Source organism: Myxocyprinus asiaticus, chromosome 32 (genome assembly GCF_019703515.2).
Source record: "Myxocyprinus asiaticus isolate MX2 ecotype Aquarium Trade chromosome 32, UBuf_Myxa_2, whole genome shotgun sequence".
Taxonomy (NCBI): Eukaryota; Metazoa; Chordata; class Actinopteri; order Cypriniformes; family Catostomidae; genus Myxocyprinus; species Myxocyprinus asiaticus.
This window is the reverse complement of record NC_059375.1, coordinates 20,204,947-20,224,205: the sequence shown is the minus strand read 5'-3', so window position 1 is coordinate 20,224,205 and position 19,259 is coordinate 20,204,947. Positions and strand designations below refer to the sequence as shown.

At 39.6% G+C, this 19,259-nt stretch overlaps 1 protein-coding gene across 1 annotated transcript; it reads right to left on the bottom strand.

Moving 5' to 3' along the window:
* Positions 1–2,711: 2,711 nt before the first annotated feature.
* Positions 2,712–6,257, bottom strand: LOC127422979 (forkhead box protein L3-like). The gene is made up of 3 exons (XM_051666936.1): positions 6,151–6,257; positions 5,580–5,748; positions 2,712–5,157 (listed from the first exon to the last, which is right to left on the bottom strand). The coding sequence occupies exons 1-3, from the start codon at positions 6,255–6,257 to the stop codon at positions 4,741–4,743; spliced, it is 693 nt and encodes a 230-aa protein (XP_051522896.1). The 3' UTR covers positions 2,712–4,740.
* Positions 6,258–19,259: the final 13,002 nt, after the last annotated feature.

Genomic DNA, 19,259 nt, shown 5'->3' with positions numbered 1-19,259 from the left:
ACTAACTAACCTTTTCTATGTAAGGTTATATCCAGTTTTACACCTTCGTTGCCATGATGACAACGCATAAACCTTAAAACCCTCAAATGAATGTAAAAACGACGATTTAAACAATTTTACAGCTCAAATAATACACTAATTTTTACAGAAATGAATGTGCTTTTATAAAATTATACGCTTCACTTTTCTGCCTTTAAACCATCCAAAAATTTACCTCATTAATTTCCATTGTAAGTGCCTCACTGTAACCTTCATTTTGTTTTTTAAAGGAGGGTTGAGTCGAAATAATTTTTTGTGGTAATCAACATTATGCCACAAATGCTGTTGATTGAGCTAACTTGTACTGAACCTGGAATATTCTTTTAAAAACATTGTAACCCCCAGTTATTTAAAGTTTTCTCTTAAGAGTCTAGGTTATTCAGAAATATATGGACACATCCACCACTTATTCATTAAATTGAGCTATTCAGTGAATGCTACTCTACATCCCAAGTGTTCACTAAAAATCACACCTTTAGGAAATGATGATTGTTAATAAGGGACTTATTATTGCATTATTGGATTGACTTTTTTCCTTCTGTATAAACATGCATGAAGTTTTTTAAGGAGTATTTCTTAAAGGCTTCATCACTAGCTTGTTTTTATAATAATTTCCTGGCCGAAATCCAATTATAAAACACGGGAAAAGGCAACAAAAGTTAAACATTTTGAGTAAATTAGCTGTTTTTGTGGGTGCTATTATCGTTGCACATCACTGATTTCCCAATTTCCTCATTCAGTGCTGTTTACTAAGCCTTAAGCCTCTTATTTCACCACTCAGACAATGCTTTAATATAAGGCAACGAATATGTGCATAAAATGTGGGCTTTATTTACATATATGAAGGAAAAGAATATTTAAAAAACATTCTCTTAATATTTAAACAACAATGGACAAGCTAAGAAAACAGCACTATTTATAATATTCCTGAACAAGAAGTCACATTTGTAAAAAAATAATATATATATATATTGTTTTTGATTAAAAAGAAAAACAAAAATAAGCACTTTCTTTTACTCTTTAAGCTCAGGGAGCTAACAGTAAGCCTAACGCCATCAACAGAGCAAAGGAATTTTGCTAGAGCTTTGCATTTTTGGGGGTAAATCAAGCCTTTTAATATCAAGCCTTGGAGCACTTTATGCTAAGTTAATTTACCTAAATATATCCACACCAGAGCACACAACATTAACAGCGCTGTTAATAGAAACCTGCTGATCCATAACACTTTTAGAGTTAGATGTTCATTGAGGGGCAATGCAATATTTACCTTAATATCAGTGATCGATCAGAGGATTTGCAAGCTAGCATATAAGGCGTTTAATTATAATTGCATCAGGATAGGTGTTGTAGTGGCAGAAGGATTTGAATAAGGTCACATCTCCGTCTAACCTTGCAAGTGTAATGCTATATTAAATGCCACTCATGTTAAGTGTGTTGAAACCTTTCTGATGCAGTCACTCTGTAATATAAAGGTTAAATTGAAAAATGTCCCCTACTGAGCACAAAGCAAGCAATGATTGATACACCTTAGAAGAAAAATAAATGTTAACAGGCTTTCATTTTAAACTTGCCGCTTTATGAGTGATATGTATTCTAATAAAGTGTTTGGATCAAATTTAGTCTGACTTCTGATGAATGAAAAAGGTCAGACAGAGAGATTAGGGAGATTTGGAGAAGGTTAGACTGCACTTGTCTGACAGTTTGTTAATATTCAGTTATGTCTATTAAAATATGGGACTATTGTACCATTTTGTTTTTCTATACCATTAATATGACACAAGTAAAATGGGATATATACTTATTAAATCGAATTTAAATAATAATTTGTTTATCACAAATGAAATACCTGTTTATTTCTACTCTCTTCATTTTGTATTCTTTGTGATGGCTGCTGTGGTTAATTTGAACATTATTGCAAAACTGGTTGATATCATTGAGATTTAGTTGGCATTATTTACACTATTTATTCAATATTTGATTGAATTCCTCTCTCTTATTATTCACTGTGAGCTTTGATGTCAGTTTTTTTTATTCTTAATTTTATCAGTTGGTGGTTTTAGACCCACTTTATATTAGATGTCCTTAACTACTATGTACTTAAGCATTTGATACAATGTATTTTTTATGCACACACATGTTGTTGCATTGTACTTACATTTAAAGTACCTGCATTTAATTACATCTGTAGTTGCACTGTTAATCTTAGCCCTAACCCTAAACCCTACTCTAACCCCTACCTCCTAACCACTATTACTTCAGTAGCAGCAAATGTGAATCTTGTGAGAATTTCGCAAAACAACATGTAGTGACACAATAACTGCATTGTCTTGTATGTATTTTAATGTTAGTAGTTAAATACATCTAATACAAAGTGGGACCGGAGTTTTTTTTCCAATGTGCCATAAAATATTTTTATTTTTCTGTAGAATTTCAAATCTTGAATCTTGAATGAATCATGTGTTTGATATATAGGGGAAATAAAGACGCCTAAAGCAATAGATTCAGTAATTACTGCTTTATTGCCTAATATTGGCAGTCGAACAAAATTTCATAGATCATAGCATTGCTTTCTCCTAACCTACTTTACAAATGTCATGGCTATATTTTGATATATTTTATATTTATATATATATTTTTTTAACAACTATTCCGTCGCTAAAGTGATGTTTGGTTTAACACTATAGGCAACAATGGCCGGTATGTAGCAGTATACAAGAGCAATTAGTGACGTTAGATTTCAGTTGAACTATTAAAATGTCACGAGAGCGGACAAACTCTTATTCTGAAATAACCTTTGCACTGTCCACCATTTAAAGATGCATTAAAAAAAAGAGAGAGAGATTCCTAAACAAATCCTTAAAAATCATTAAACACCCCTGGGAGGGCTTTAAGAGCTAGAATACATTGCTGTTGGCCAGAGGAGCATTTGCTCAGTCTATCAGTGATTGATACGGATCACAGACTGTCAAGGGCCAATGATACACATTATAAACAACATATGTAAACAATAGAGTCACTCAGCCCTCCTACAGTAAGCAGGCAATGTTGATTAAACTAACCCTTATAGCTATGTTTCATGCATTTGTTTGTGAACACTACAATAACTACATATCCGTGTCCACAAAATGGTGCAGCACCAAAAAAAGATGCCAAATTTACTCTTACTCCCTCAAAAACTGTATTTGAAACCCCGTGGCAGCTGTTCTTTTTAAAATCTTTTTATTATTACACTAATTCCAGGGTAATAATACACAAAGAATACTGTTAGGAAATTACATTAAATAATTAACAAAAAATAAAAAATGTTTGCTAGATTTATGCTGCTAAATTAGGGCAGAGATGCGTCACCACTGTTTATGAAAAGGGTCCATTGAACGTCGGGATGGATTGATTTAACAAAAATAAACTGGTTCGCCCTGTTTTGCTCCTGTTTCTATACTTTTCTCAGCTTGCTATCAAAGATTGTAAAGTGCCTATAATTCATGGCAATATACAAAGCAACCTTTTCAAAGTTAGCATTAACTGTGCACACTGTTTTAACAGCTTTCGATGAGAAGATGGTGTATAATAATAAACAGCTAATGTATATCCTGAACTCCAATAATTATTCACTGAATAATTATATACTCATAACTAACTGTTCAGTGTTGGGTACGTTACTTAAAAATATGAATCTACAAATTACTAATAATTTATCTAAACTTGTAATCAGATTACTTTACTAATTACATAATTGGAAAAGTAATCACATTACTAATTACTTTCATTTTAATTACTTTCTAAAACACTTTTCCGCTTAACATATTCAAAATAATGTATATATTTCTTGTTCATTGTTGCACACAAGTCATACACTCAGCACTTCACATTTCTCTTTCACAACTCATTACAGGGCCATAATTAATGTATTCTACATAAATAATATATTAGAAATAAGCATAACCCTTTAATGCACTTAAAAGTAATTAAATTAATTGAAAGTCTATAACTGTAATCTGGTTACAAGAATTTAAAATGTACACTACACTACTTTTTTGACTAAAAAGTAATTAGAATACAGTAACTAATTACTTTGTAATTGGATTACACCCAACACTGTTACTGTTATATCTACTGTAAGTGTGTATTCTTATTTATAAATTTTGCTGACATGAACCATGAATTGAGCAGACCTACTGACAAGAGCACTAGCACACAACATACTGTATGTGCCTACAAGCCAATTTGCAATATGGGAAAATTTACAAGACTTTTTGCACACTATTGAAGCTTTAAAGGACTAGTTCACCCACAAAAGAAAATGCTGTAATTATTTACTTACCCTCATGTCATTCCAAACACGTTTGTCTGACTTTCTTCTTTGTAATACACCAAAGATTAATTTTTGAAGAATATCCTGTCACTCAATCCGCACTCCAAAAGACTTTGAATATAGCCAAATGGACCATGTTTATTATACTTTATTATGCTTTTTTAAATCATTTTGTGGCTTGAAAGCCCCATTCTCTTTTCCTCACTCATAAGAGTGACCAGGATATTCTACAGAAATTCACCTTTTGCATTCCACAAAAGAAAGAAAGTCATATGAACTATTAGACTACATTACGTTTTTTTTTTTCTCTTTCTTTTCTGAAACAGTTTCAACATCTGGATATATACTGATTTGCATTCTACAGGTTCTCTCAGATTGAATAGTTTTGGTTACATGGTCCAGAAGTGTAGATTTAGATGTTGTGGCTCCAGGTGATGGATCACAGCTCCAGCTACTCTGTTAGTGGCTCTGAACCCAGGAAGAGGGTCCGGAGTGGAGAGAATGTAGTCAATGCTAAATTTGATCTCAGGCTCAGGTTTGCTGAGGGGTGGGTTGATTTGGGCCGGTCTACGACTAGTGTTCACAGGGCAGAGAGAATCTGAATCCATGGATCTTACTACAGCACCCTGATAAATGTCCATGGCAATAAAAGGTTCCATTGGCTCCTTGAGGCCCATTTTTAAGTTGCGTCTGCGGCGGCGGCGGCGAAAGTTGCCATTTTCAAAGAGGTCCAGCATGGACTCGCAGCCTGTGGCAAACGTCCAGTAATTACCTTTTCCTTTCTCATTACCTTCTGTTCGGGGCACCTGAGGAAAACACAGGTAGTCAGAACTATAGACAGAGCTGGTATGATACATCTACCAGTTACGCTTGGTTGCACAGCATAACAAAATATTACGATTGCACTTGGGGTAAACAAAGGTAAAGTGGGCTAACTGGTATAGTGAGAAACTTAAGCATTTGTATCTAATATTTCTTCCATTTTCCTCTGTGTAGCGTAGTGGAGATCTTTGGATATTTTAAATAGTATTGTCTGAGGGTCTAATCCATATACCATCAAATTATCAAAAAATGTCCCACTTTACCTGTATTCACCCTATATATTGGATTATATTAATTCATTTAGTTAGCTGTTAACAGTTACTGTATTTATAGTATCTTGTACATACTGTTTTGATTGTAGTTTACGCTTGCAATTTGGCATTTACATCCAGAGAGCCTTTTGTACCTTTATGAAGCAGCTGTTTAAAGAAAGGTTATGACGAATTGAGTTTTGCCAAGCCCTCTGGTTGGATCTGTAATAAGGAAATCTCTTCATGATGAACTCGTAGATTCCTGATAGGGTAACTTTGTTCTCCGGACTCTGTTGTATAGCCATTGCTATTAGTGCAATGTAGCTAAAGAGAGACAGAGAACAGATGAAAATCAGAGATCATGTTTTTGCCTTTAAAGAGGCTTGTAGGGCTGGTGTGAATAAGTACTAAAAACATCGCACTTACAATATTTAGAAAATCCATGCTTTAAATAAACACTGCAAATCTTAGTAATATTGCAACAGCTTCCATGTTTTAATCTAGCAAGTTTTTCACTAACTGAGACAACAACAGCATAAATTAACAGTAATAAATAATAATAACAACAACAATATATTATGGTTACATAATTATAATAAGCCTATCCTTTATTATGGTTAGCCTACATCATAACAAAGCATCAAAACTACAAAAGAAACTAAAGTAAATAATGAAAATTATAATAAATAGGTTATTAATAATAATAATAATAATAATAGTAATTACCTGTAAGCCGGTCGACACACTTTCTTCTCTTCATCTGAGCCACATGAGGGGTATCCATCGCCATCATAGTTAAAACAGTTATAAGGATATTGCGAGTTGTCAAACATAATTAGAAGTCCAAGCTGGCAAGCCTTTATGATTAATGAATGCAAAAGGCTCTAGCTGGCCAAGGCAAATAAAGCTGCTCTCATGAGAAGTGTGTGTGCATATGTGTAGAGGAACTCACCGGCTGTTGGTCAGATGCTGATATAATGGGCGTACATGACTGGAACTACTGTAAACGTCTGAACCCAGGGCGTGATCAACAAACTACATTCTCTCTTTAACTCTTTGATTCTGGGTGGTCCAATACTATTTAGGATGGGATGTTTTGTTTCGTAGTGTTTCTTTTTATAGTCGGATCCACTTAAGAATAATTGAAAGATGAATGAAACATTAAGACTCTAGTCTTAACTCTTTCGGATTGTTTTCGTTTCGCTCACTAAAAGTTGTTGTGGCCCCTCGAAATGAATCACATAGGCCTATCTCTCGGCAACAACTCTTGGCTTCTGTAGATGCAATCTATAATGCGACATAATAGCCATAACTTGTGTTTCCGTGCCTAAAAAGGGGATGTGTGTTCAAAAGAACATTTAACTGGGCATTTGAGAGATTGAGAAACAGGAATAAATACCCCGCGGCGCGAGATGTCTGTGTGTGGCCCCTCGATCTGGGAGACAGATTAATCTCGCGGCCTTGTTTGGTGTGGACACAGCTCGGACATTCTGGACTAAAATCATTCAGAATTCTTAGTCCATCCAATTATTATTTAACTTAATATTTATCGGCATTGATTTGTAATTTAACGGATGAGATTTGCTCAAACTAGTGCGTGTTTTGGGAATACATTTGCGTTCGTTAATTCAAAATCAAGTTATTCAACGCGAATAATGATCAGATTTTTTCGTTCGTGTGGTGTTTCCTGTCTGAGTGCACTGAGGGTACGTCTGATAACAGTCCCAGCGGAATCCCGCTTCGTTCCCATGACGCCGTTTCCTCTGTTTGACCGTCTGCGGCCGCTCTGTCTACTGCAGTCCGATTAGAGGTCCCTGTCCCCCGAGACCGCTCTCAGCTGAATTTCCGGAGCACCATTACTATACTAGAAGAAAAACATTGTGCATCATATTTAGTCTCTGTCGCTGCTGGTAAGGTTTTCATCGCAAATGCGAGTGATTTTGTCTGTAAATATATTTAAAATTTTGCCCTGTTTAGTATTTTCTTGATAAAAATATTAATAACACCATTTTTTTCTTTATGAAAACAATCAAAATGGTGTGTTGAATGTAAAAGCATTTGCTCATGTTGGTAATAATATTGTGAAATTAAGTAATTTGGGGCAAATAACTGAAATCTGGGTTACAGTGAGGCACTTTTAATGGAAGTGAATGAGGCCAATCCGTAAACATTAAAATACTCACTGTTTCAAAAGTATAGCCACAAACACTTTTGTGGAATATTCCTTTAACATATTACATGCACATAAAGTGGGAAAGTAGCTTTCAGGTAATGGGGCAACACTTTTTAAATTAGTTCTGATTATGGTTATTAATTATTTTAATATGAGCTAACATGAACCATACCATACAGCAGTAAGAGCCTGGACATTTCTTTATAGCCTATTTGCTGTGCTGAAAATTTTTTGGAGTGTGGTTTACTTAAAAACAAACAAACTAGGAAGCAATGTAGCTCTGAATTGAACCATGCTTTTAGAAGTGTACTCACTAGCATCACTTGCTTTTTAAAACATATTTAGTCATGTAAATGAAAAACAGAAGCCTCCAACAGGGAAGTTTAATGCGTGATCTGTAGTTTATTAGACAACATCACCTTACTTTGATGGCGATAGAAACAAGATCCAGCTCTGTGCACGCAGACCTCAACACTTTGTGCATAAAACACGATGATGGTAACAATCAAGAGATTTTTTTTTATTTTATTTTATTTTTATTTATTTATTTATTATAAACAGGTATTTTGAGTAGAAAATGAACTTCAGACTTCACAAAATAAGAAGTTACCAAATGTAACAACAAAATCAACGATAAAATTGTGTAAATCAACTTGTAAATATTGAAATCACGCAACTCATTAATTATTCAAGCTTTGAAAAGTTTAGTAAAATTTACTTATTTCATTTACCTGTGAAATTCACTCAAATTAGCAAATACATATGAAAAAGTTTTCTTTAGGACTGATACATGATGACGCATGTAAAAATAACAATCATAAATAATAATTACTTATAAGCTAGAGCACTAATTTTTACATGTTTGAGTTGAGTACAAATGCAGAAATTACTTAATATTTTCAAGTTCACGCTTGTAATAACTTATTTAATGTAGAAGGTACTTAATCTTTTCTGCTTTATTTACTTCACCACAAAATAATTTTTTCAGTGTATAGCACAATCATGAGGTTGCCTGAGGTAATAAGGTGGCCTATGTGGTCTCTATCTGGACCTGTATTGTCATTTAGCCTGTTTAGATGATTAATCAATTGGACTACCAGCGAGTAGGGTGACATTGACCTGGTAGACTATCTTGGTTAAGCTGGTTAGGGTTGATAGACCGACTTTGACCAGTACCGTGTTCCAAAAAAGACTTTATACCAATGTAAGTTGATATGACCAGTTTTTTCAAGGGACATAGACCTAATTCAACAAAATCTAAAGTTTTATCACTTTTGATTGAAGAAAATTGCTCTAAAAATGTTTTTGAAGCATTTAAATTAAAGAAAACATATTTGCTTAACCCTCCTATGGTATTCAGTCATTTTTGACCAAAATACATTTTCTTCCTTTAATAAAAATGGTTTCTTTAATCTGAGCAGTAAAAGACTTGGTGACACATCATTGATTTACCTGGCACTGGCGATGTCACTACAAAGAAAGGCAAATCGTGAACAGTTTCAGAATTTGGAAACAATCACTAGACATAAGAAAAGCCATGCATGGTCAAACCGTCTTCATCTGGACAACATGAAGATAGAACAACAGAGGCAGATATATAGGAAGGAAAACACCACATTGTAGCTCATTGACAGGCGCCACCCTGTCAATGGACAGCGACAGGTCTTATTCAACACAATCAGTGGTGGGTAGCGGCTCTAAAAAATAAACTAGATCATTATACTTAAGCAATTTTTCTTGGTAACCGCACAAATAGAAGACACAGGAGCATCAGAAACCAAATTAACTGAATTTTTAGGTTCAGAGAGTGGATCATTAATTACCTCAGTTAACGGCGACACTATACCTCTGGCAAGATCATTGCCGAGGATCAGATCAACACACTCTACAGGCAATTTAGAGCACACCGCGATTTTAACAGAACCAGAAATCAGTTTGGAATGAAGGTGCAGATTATGCAGAGGAACTTTTAGGATACCCAATTCCCTGGACCAACATGTCTGAACCACAATATGTGTCTTCTGTAAACAGAAAAACTCTGTCAAGAACTAATGATTTGACCGCACCAGTTTCACAGAGAATACGAACAGGGACTTTTTCTATATATATATATATATATATATATATATACAGTACTGTGTAAAAGTCTTAGGCACATAAGATGTTTCACAAAAACATTTATCTTAAGATAGTATGTATATCTTTAGCTTTAGTGTGTCAATAGGAAATATAAATTTTAGACTCCCAAACATTACTTTTGTAAATAGAATAGATTAGAATAGAAGAACAGGGAGCCCTACAACAGATAGCATGGCCCCCACAGACCCCCTACTGTACATCAATTCAGTCTGGGACTAAATTAAACGATAGAAGCAATTGAGACTAAACAGATAGAAGAACTGTGGCAAATTCTCCAAGAAGCTTGGAACATCCTATCTGCCAACAACCAAGAAAAACGGTGTCCAGGAGTACCTAGGAGAATTGGAAATTAAAGGTGGTCACATCAAATATTGATTTAGCTTTTTTTTTATGTTTACTGGACTTCACATGACATTAATTGATAAATGAAAACTATTTATGGCATTATTTTTGAAAACATCCTTACTATGCAACATTTTCACCAGTGCCTAAAACTTTTGCACAGTACTGTATCTAAAAGAGCCGCTTACTGTTGTTCTGTAAGTGTTCATTATGCGAGGGACACATCCCGCCGTCAGATCAGCATGAGAGCTACATTCACTGTCTGGACCATGCCCACGCAGAGACAGCTCTCATAGAGATAGATTGCCCTCACTGTGGGGGCATAAGTCCTCTCGAATCACCCTCATTCTGAGGGATCATTCAGCCTCCCGCATCCTCCCACTCTCCTCTTCTGTGACTCCCAAGGGATCGAGAGGTCGAGCAGGATGAATTTGAGGTGGACCTCATGCAGGCCAAGCCCTGCGAGCCCCTCAATCTCCATATACTGTGTCTATGCCGATACAGTATGTGTGTGACGAGCTTCGGCCCTCTGCAGGAGCTAACAACCTCGTCAGATTTGGCGGTTCTGATGCTGGGGATGATGTTATGTCTCTCGCTGCATCTGGCGAGTGGTCAATGGAGGATGTTTCCGCCCCTTCCCCCAGCGAAGGTGAGGAGCGTGCACACGCAACTGACAAGGAGATGCTTCGCGTCCTTTCATGGGCGGTCGAAGAGCTTGTTCTTGAATGGTCTCCTCCAGAGGAACCTGAAAAGTCTCGCCTTGATGAATGGTTTTTGCCATCAAGCATCCACGTTCCACAGATCTGCCCCGTTCTTCCCGGAAGTTCATAACAAACTGACAAAATCCTGGCGCATGCCCTATTCAGCTCGCTCACACAGCGATTCCACTCTCCTCACTAAAGTGGACCACAGGGAAGACAAAGGTAATGCCCAACTACCCCCTGTGAAAGAGGCGTAGCAGCACATCTCTGCCCAGCAAGTAACAGGGCGTGGAAATCAAGCCCCGTGCATCCTTCCAAGCCGTGTCGACTGACGTCCGCACTGGCTGGAAAAGTATACTCAGCGGTGGACCAAGCAGGTTCAGCACTCCACGTGATGGTGGTTTTCCAAGCTAAGCTCCTCAAGCAAATGGACGAGCAAGGCTTCGATCCAGAGACGTTCAAAGAGCTCCGCACCGCTACGGACTTAGCGCTGCGAGCCATGAAAGTCACTGCACAAGCCATTGGCAAGTCAATGAGCAACCTGGTGGTTTTGGATCATCACATCTGTCTGACTCTCATTTAAATGCATGGCGTGGAAAAATCTGCCCTATTTGATGCTCCAGTGTCTCCAGCTGGCCTTTTTGGCAGCTTTGTGGATAGATTTGCTGAGCGCTACATCACGACTCAGCAACACTCACAGGCTATGAGACATTTTATGACAAAACGGAACAGTACTTCATCACAGCCGGCTCACTTCCGCTCTGTCTCAGGCTAGCGCACGGCTAAAAATCCCATGTCTGCTGCCTCAGCGCAGGCAAATTTAGCTGCCGAGCCGCCGGTAAAGCCACGCAAGCCGTGGCCCAAATGAAAGCAGCTGCCTCAACGCAAGCCCCGCACAGCAAAAGCGCTCCTGACACAAAATGCTGTTCCCCTCTTCCCCACTGCTGTTTGACGGGAAAGGAATATTGTTGTTCAAAATGTTGTTCATGATGTTGTTTCTGTGTCTCATATTCAATTACATGTAATAAAGAATGCAAAAAAGAGTACAGCGCTAGTTGCACATGCACGAGACGCTCACACTTTTTCAATAAAGAGCTTTCCCACTTCAAAGCCCACACATTATGCACAACCGCTTCCCAGTGGTGAGCGGCGCATCATATTATACAATGAACAAATCAAATTTCCCTCTGTCCCGATACGCGGATGCGTGGCAAGCCCTTACGGGCATTTCAGACTGGGTGTTTAAAACGATCGAGCATGGTAATGCGATTCAGTTTGTACGCCAGCCACCTCGCTTCACTGGCGCTTTGCAATCTTTGGTCTGATCACAGGATGTGCTGGTGTTGCGCACAGAGATTCAGAGTCTCCTTGCAAAAAAACACGATAGAGACTGCCCTAGAATGCGACACACACAGCGGGATTTACAGTCATTATTTCCTCGTTCTGGAGAAGAATGGAGGGCTTCGGCCCATTCTAGTTTTGAGATGCTTGAATCACATGCTTGCGATGCGCCCATTCAAAATTTTAACTGATCTTATCGCACATCCGTTCTCAGGACAGGTTTGTGTTAATAGATCTGAAGGACGCGTACTTCATGTACCAATTACACCACGTTACAGGTGGCTTTTTAGATTCACGCTCGAGCGAAATGTGTATCCATTTAAAGTCCTTCATTTCAGTCTGTCTCTGGCTCCCCGCACGTTCACAAAATGTATCGATGGGGTGCTCGCCGCATTGAAAATCAGAAAATCCCAAATCAGGTCGTCTATGAGTCATTTAGCACTAGGTTCTCCAGAAATGTGCGGTGCATGATGGGAGAGGGGCGGCACTCATCCAGCCACGCCCTGGCCCCGTCTCGAACGGCTCTCCTCGCTGGGCCCTCGAGGACTGTCTATCCCGGACCAATCGGAGTCCCACGGCGCTGCAGTATCGTTATGTTTAGGGGGGATTCTGACTTAGAGGCGTTCAGTCATAATCCCACAAATGGTAGCTTCGCACCAGCGGCTCCTCAGCCAAGCACACACACCAGATGTATGAACCTGTGGTTGCTCTCGTACTGAGCAGGATTTCTATTGCAACAACTCATCATCAGTAGGCTAAAACTAACCTGTCTCGCGACAGTTTTGATTTACCTCAGCAATTTGTTATTACTAGCCAATCAGAGGCACTACTGAGCGAACACAGAGACTTGCTGCTTTGCCATATGTAAAATCTGGTGTAATATCAACTGGTCGAAAAGCACACTTTTCCCCAGCCATTAAATCTCCTGTTTAGGAGTTTTTCTCAACTATGTAAGCATGCGTGCACACCTCATGAACGAGCACGTACAGACCATTCTTCGGTGCTCAAACTGAAAAAACATTACCACTGAAGTCATTTCAGAGAATGCTGGGTTTTATGGTGGCAGCATCTGCTGTCATACCATTAGGTCTGTTACACATGAGACCTCTCTAGCACTGACTCAAGCGATGTTCCAAATTGCGCCTGGAGCCTCGGGTGCATGTGCATCACGGTGACTCGCTGCTGTCTGGCTGCTCTAGCACCATGGACAGCACTGACCTTCTACCAACAGGGTGTTATGCTGGGTCAAATTTTCAGAGCAAAGTGTTGACCAAAGATACATCCAACACAGGTTGGGGTGTGGGGTGTGATGGACACCTGACTTTCGACTCCTGGACAGGTGTGAAACGGGCGTGGCATGTCAACCGCCTACAGTTACTGGCTGTCTTTCTGGCTTTGCGAGCTTTTCATTCCGACATCGTGAATCAACACATTCTGATTCGTTCAGACAACACAACAGTAGTGGCATATATAAGTCACCAGGATGCGCTGGCCCACATATAGCTGGCGAAACACAAGTATGCATTTCTCCCGGTGCGCCTCTTTCATTCTGTCATCAGCAAAGTCTGAGATGACATGAAAACAGTCCTGTTAATTGCACCAAAATGGCCTAATCAGTCCTGGATTCTGAAGATGGTAGAAATACTGGACGGGCCTCCATGGGAAATACAGCTGAGGAGAGACCTTCTCTCTCAAACACAAGCCAGAATTGGCTCAGTCGGTTATGAACACCATTTTACAGGCTAGAGCACCGTCCACGAGACGCCTTTACGCACAGAAATGGAATGTGTTCACAAATTGGTGGTTTTCACATAGCAAAGACCCAGTGAACTGCCCCATATCTGAAATTTGTACATTTCTTTAAGAGCGATTGGATGCAGGGCTCACTCCATCAATGCTCAAAGTTTATGTGGCGACTATATCTGTGAATCACGCACCTGAAGCCGGCACCTCTATAGGCATAATTCCTTAAGGGGCGGGGCGGCAAAATCCCATTCGCCCAGCTACAGCCCCTCCTTGGGACCTATCTTTGGTCCTAAAAGTGCTTGCGGGGCCTCCCTTCGAGCCTTTGGACTATGTTGAATTACGTGTGCTTTCTCATATATCCATTCTGAGTGTTCCCCTACTGGCCCACCATGAGGGTCATTCACTTGTGGCATACTCATGTCGGTCACCGTCCCGTGGGACTACACCATCATGTTTCCTCTCTGGAAAGTTATGTTGTGTAGTGCGGCGTGATGAGATTCTGTTCCCCATAGCGTCCGCTTAGTGACACAATGTCAAGTGTACTGAGCTGGAAGGGAATGTCTCCGTTAGGTATGTAACCTTGGTTCCCTGAGACGAAGGGAACGAGACATTGCATAAGCTGGCTGCACTACAGACTCAGAGTTCTTTGAGGTGCGAGCGATGCGCTCTTGCCCCTCAGTCAGAAAATTCTGAGGAATGGTGTTTGTACGGCCGCTTTTATACCGGACAGCTATGCGCCTAAAAGGGTGGGGCCTAAACACCATAGCCAATTTTAGGATTGTAGAGTTATTGTAGAAAGGTTTTAACTAGGTCATATAGAAGGACACTCCCCATAGTGTCAGCTTAGTGACCCATAGCGTCAGCTTAGTGACGCGATGTCTCGTTCCCTTCGTCTCAGGGAATCAAGGTTAGATATGTAACCGAGACGTTTTTATGTGTCAATACATATTTGTCAGCACAGGTAGCAGCCTGTGCAAGTATGGTCATTTTTTGTTCATTTAGATATACAACAATTTTGTATGGTAACGAGTTTTTAAAATCTTCAAGCAGTACAAGTTCACGAAGTCTTTCAAAATCACTTATCTTGCTGGACTGACACAATTTATCCCTTCTCACGGGCGAACTCCACAAATGACTGATTGCCGGTTACGGAATTTTTTACGATACGCTTCCGGAACTAATTCGTAAGCTCTGAGTACAGAAGCTTTCACAACATCATAATTGAGGCTATCATCAAGGGAAAGAGCAACACAAACCTCCTGAGCTTTTCCAACCAGTTTGCACCGGAGGAAAAGGGCCTCTGGGCCAATGTAAAGTTGCAGCGATTCACTCAAACGTATTAAAGTAGGAGTCGACTTCGGACTCTAAATATCGGAACCAAACTAATATGTCTACTAATATCAAAGTCACTACTACTCAGAAGGGTAGGCGTAACAGGAGAAATAGTACACCCCTGTGAGCGGCACATTTTCGTTTCGTTGCCCATATTACCAAATTACACTGTTCACACTGCAAGCATGAGTCACGAGGTAACGCATCCCAGAAGCTTTCCAGATACGGCAGTGAGTGGATAGTTTCGGCGTTGAGTCTATTTTTGCCGCACGGCTCACGCTGAGCTCAGCGGCTCTGGCCGCTGTACAACACTAAAATAATCAGGAGATTATAGAAAAAACACAAAACCAAATCAAAATGATTCAAACCGAACCTGTAGTACACTACAATTTATATGTCTGCATGCAAGTAAACCCAGTAAAATAACTTAAAGGAAAGAATTAATAAACTGCCGGACCTTTTGCCATTCTGTGTATATAGGTGTACAGTATAGACACAACATTAACCAATCACAACCAAGTGTGCTGATAAAGATGAAGTGCACATGACTGCCCACTTTTGTCCTTGAAGCAGCAATAACCTCAGCTTATTATGACCTTATTAAATAATTGTTTTTTGCCATAGGACCCCATAGATAACTTTATTTTCTGCGCAGAGGTGCTGCTGTTTCTCGCGGAAGAGATGCGGCCAATGTGAACGTCCAATGCGACCGCCTCACTCACGTGCCGCTCGCGCCTCAATCATGCCCCGCTCACGGAGGATGTGTGAAACCGGCGCAAGGCGGCATAGGAGTCTGTGAAACACTCAATGGCTCTACCTGAACACGGTAAGCAGTCTGAGCTTCCAACTCACTCTGCTTAAGTCGCAAAAGCTGTGTGGAATGCTCCTGCTTTTTGTCTTCCAAATCAAGTACTTTAAGTCGGACTGCTAGTTTGAGGTCCTCTATATAAAGACCCACCATGGATGAGGAATAACATTCACGTCTCCTGGTGACACCCCAGCCAAAGCCTCCACTGCAGCCAGCATGTTCGTCCCAGACACAGCCTCAACACCCTGCAAATCTGGACCAGTCTCTTTGACTTCCATAACTCCAGCACTTACAAATTTCTCCAGCAACACTTCCCGAATTACCTGCTTAGTAGACGTTTTGGAAACAGGTATGTGATAAAAATCTGCAATCAAAAATAGGTCAGTCTTACATAGGGTGACCAGATTCCTGCTTGTGGAAAAGGGGACAGCCCCCTCCCAGCAAAAATGAAATTGATGTATCCTTACCTAGGAGCAGATCAATGCGAAGTAGAGGGTGCATCTGCATCTGTAACAGTTGTCACCTTGTACTCAGTGTGCACTTGTCTTTGAAGAGTTTATCGTAAAATCCAAAGCAGTCCAGTCCAAATTTAAGATGTTCGAAAAGCATTGCCTTCATGACTGTTACATTGATTCGAGATTTATCCGGTGTTCATGCTGTGTTCATTAATGAGAACACACGCTCCACAGATGCAGATGTCCCAGACAGGCACATTGTTCATGTTCCACTCAGTAATGTGATGAGTGACAATGTTTTTTGCGCAAACCCACTCATCAAAGAGCGTGATTTCGTCAATCAAACTGAGAGCGGAGTAGAAGTGTTTGAGGCTGCTCTGAATGTCTTTCCACTCTGGGATGTCTCTCAGTAGGGCCCACTCAAGTTTTTCTGTGCTCTCCAATGAGCAGCTCCAATTTTAGAGGTAATCCACCGATGCTGAATAAAAGTTTCTCACTGCACAAAAGAAATCATCTGCTCATATGTCACCAGCTTCAACCAGGGCATCCAACTGCTTTTTAATGTCAGAGGGTATGAATGATTCCTCCAGCCTTGCCTGCAAGACTTTTCTCAGGTCATGAATGTGCAAAGCCACTTCTGTGGCTAATATGTGGTCTTGCTCCACTATCTCCAGTGCATGGTTAAAAGTGGCTGTTTACTTGAGTGCGAAGCCAATCCAAAGTTTAGTGCAAGGATCGCTGAAAATGTCTCTTAGAAACTTTAGGCATTTTTCTTGAGAAAGAAAGTATGCACGCAGACCATTAAAAATGTGTAGTATTCTTTCAAGAGCTGGACCAAGAGAGAGGAAACATGTGTTGCCATGCTGCAGTAATTTCTGATAGTCCAGCTGCACAAAAGCGAGCATGTTGCATGTGACAGCTTCAGATTTGGTGCGGGCAAAAGAAAATTTCGGATCATAACATTTCTTGATCAATTTCACAGTGCAGTCAGCTGACCGAAATCTATGGCCATGCACAACAGAATGATAAGCAAAAAGTCCTTCACTTGCATGCACCTTGTCAGATTCAGAACTTTGCTTCACAAAAAAATTACTAACACTTGGTGTGGCACACTTTTAGCAGCATCCACATGCTTTTTTTGTATGAACATGCTGCGTGATGTCGGTGTGGCCTCCATGGGCGATGGAAAAGTGAGCTCCACAAATATCACACCTCACTTTACTAGGCTCTGTCTGTGACTTCTTTTAAAAAAATATAAACTCTTTTTGAAGATCCTCATTAAATGTATTCACACAATTTCATCTGTGTGCTCTTTCAAACTGACTCTTCAATCAGTTCACTAACTGGACGTCTATTGATAGGGGATTGTGATTGGATAGTTTAATCCAATCATGTACTTCAAATTACACAGTGTGATTTTATTGGTTTTACAAGCCACATTCTTGGCTACCTTTGATTAGAATACTCACTTGTCTGAGAAAGCCGCAATTTTAGGAGAGGGGAAATACGGGACAAAACACGATTTTTTCAGAAAAAGTTGGGACACTAGAAAAAGTGCTTTAATACAGGATTGTCCTGGGAAAAACGGGAAGTCTGGCCACCCTAGCCTTACGGCAACTATTGAGAAATTGTAATGACGGTGCTTGTTTAAAAGCCTCAATTTTGAATTCCATAATTAAACTACGCTTTGTCCCCCCTACACAAGTAAAACTGCCAATCAAAAACTAGCAAGGTATACTTACAAATCTAAAGGGCGCATGAACATGTAATGAAATAACCAGACAAAAATGGGTGGACGAGCCCCAATTTGTTACGTCCCCTAGGGGTAGGACGCAACAAGGTAATGGAACAACTCCCACACAACCGTCAGACTAAACATGAGACAACAACAGAGTATAAGTTCAACAATAGTTTTTATTGTTGTAAGCAATTAAAAGCAGCAGGAATGACTTCAGGGTGACCCCTGGCCCAAAATAATAAACAAAAGTCATCTAGAAAAGAGAAGAAATAAATAACCTAAATGTATAAAACAAATTAAGATACAACAAGACTTTTCTATATACAACAAGTCTATTCTAACAAAGCAGGAACAAACCAAATTCAAACAAAAAGGGCAGGCCACACCTATACCTACTTTAAAGACAAATAACTTGTCGAAGTTTCAAATGTTAAGTCACACACTGCACATTAAGTACTGCATCTAGACAACACATGAACAGAGAACAAAGTTTGGTCTGGCAGATGGCGAAAAGTCAGGAACAGCACGACCAGCCCGGAGTTGTGACAGCTCGTCTCTGAAGCGTTGCAGTAGGATTTTAACAGGCACACCATCAAAGACAGCCAATCACCTTTGGACAGGTGATGCAATTTGCAGATCAGCTGCACCTGGAAATGAGCACACGGTAAAGGAACCACACCCACACACAGATGGAGAGCGAGAAAGAGAGAACAAAACACAACAGCAGACCTCTAAAACTAGTACAGGATGTAACAAATGTTTGAAATAAATTATTGGTAGAAAAATGCTTATTCTGTGTCTTCTCTTTGTAACACCATGGTCAGGTTTGATTGCAAGCATAATGACATTAACTGCAAAAACTGGCACTTCAAATCAATTTTTAAATGCTAAACTTTGACAAATAAATAGTTTGATAATGTCTAAATATATATCAAAATGCATATCTTGTGATAAAATATAAAATTAGGTTACAACAAGCCATCAGACTACACTGTAGGTGGCTACAGCCATCTACTGACTGTTACTGGCATGACATGGTTTTCAAGTCATGTTATCAGCC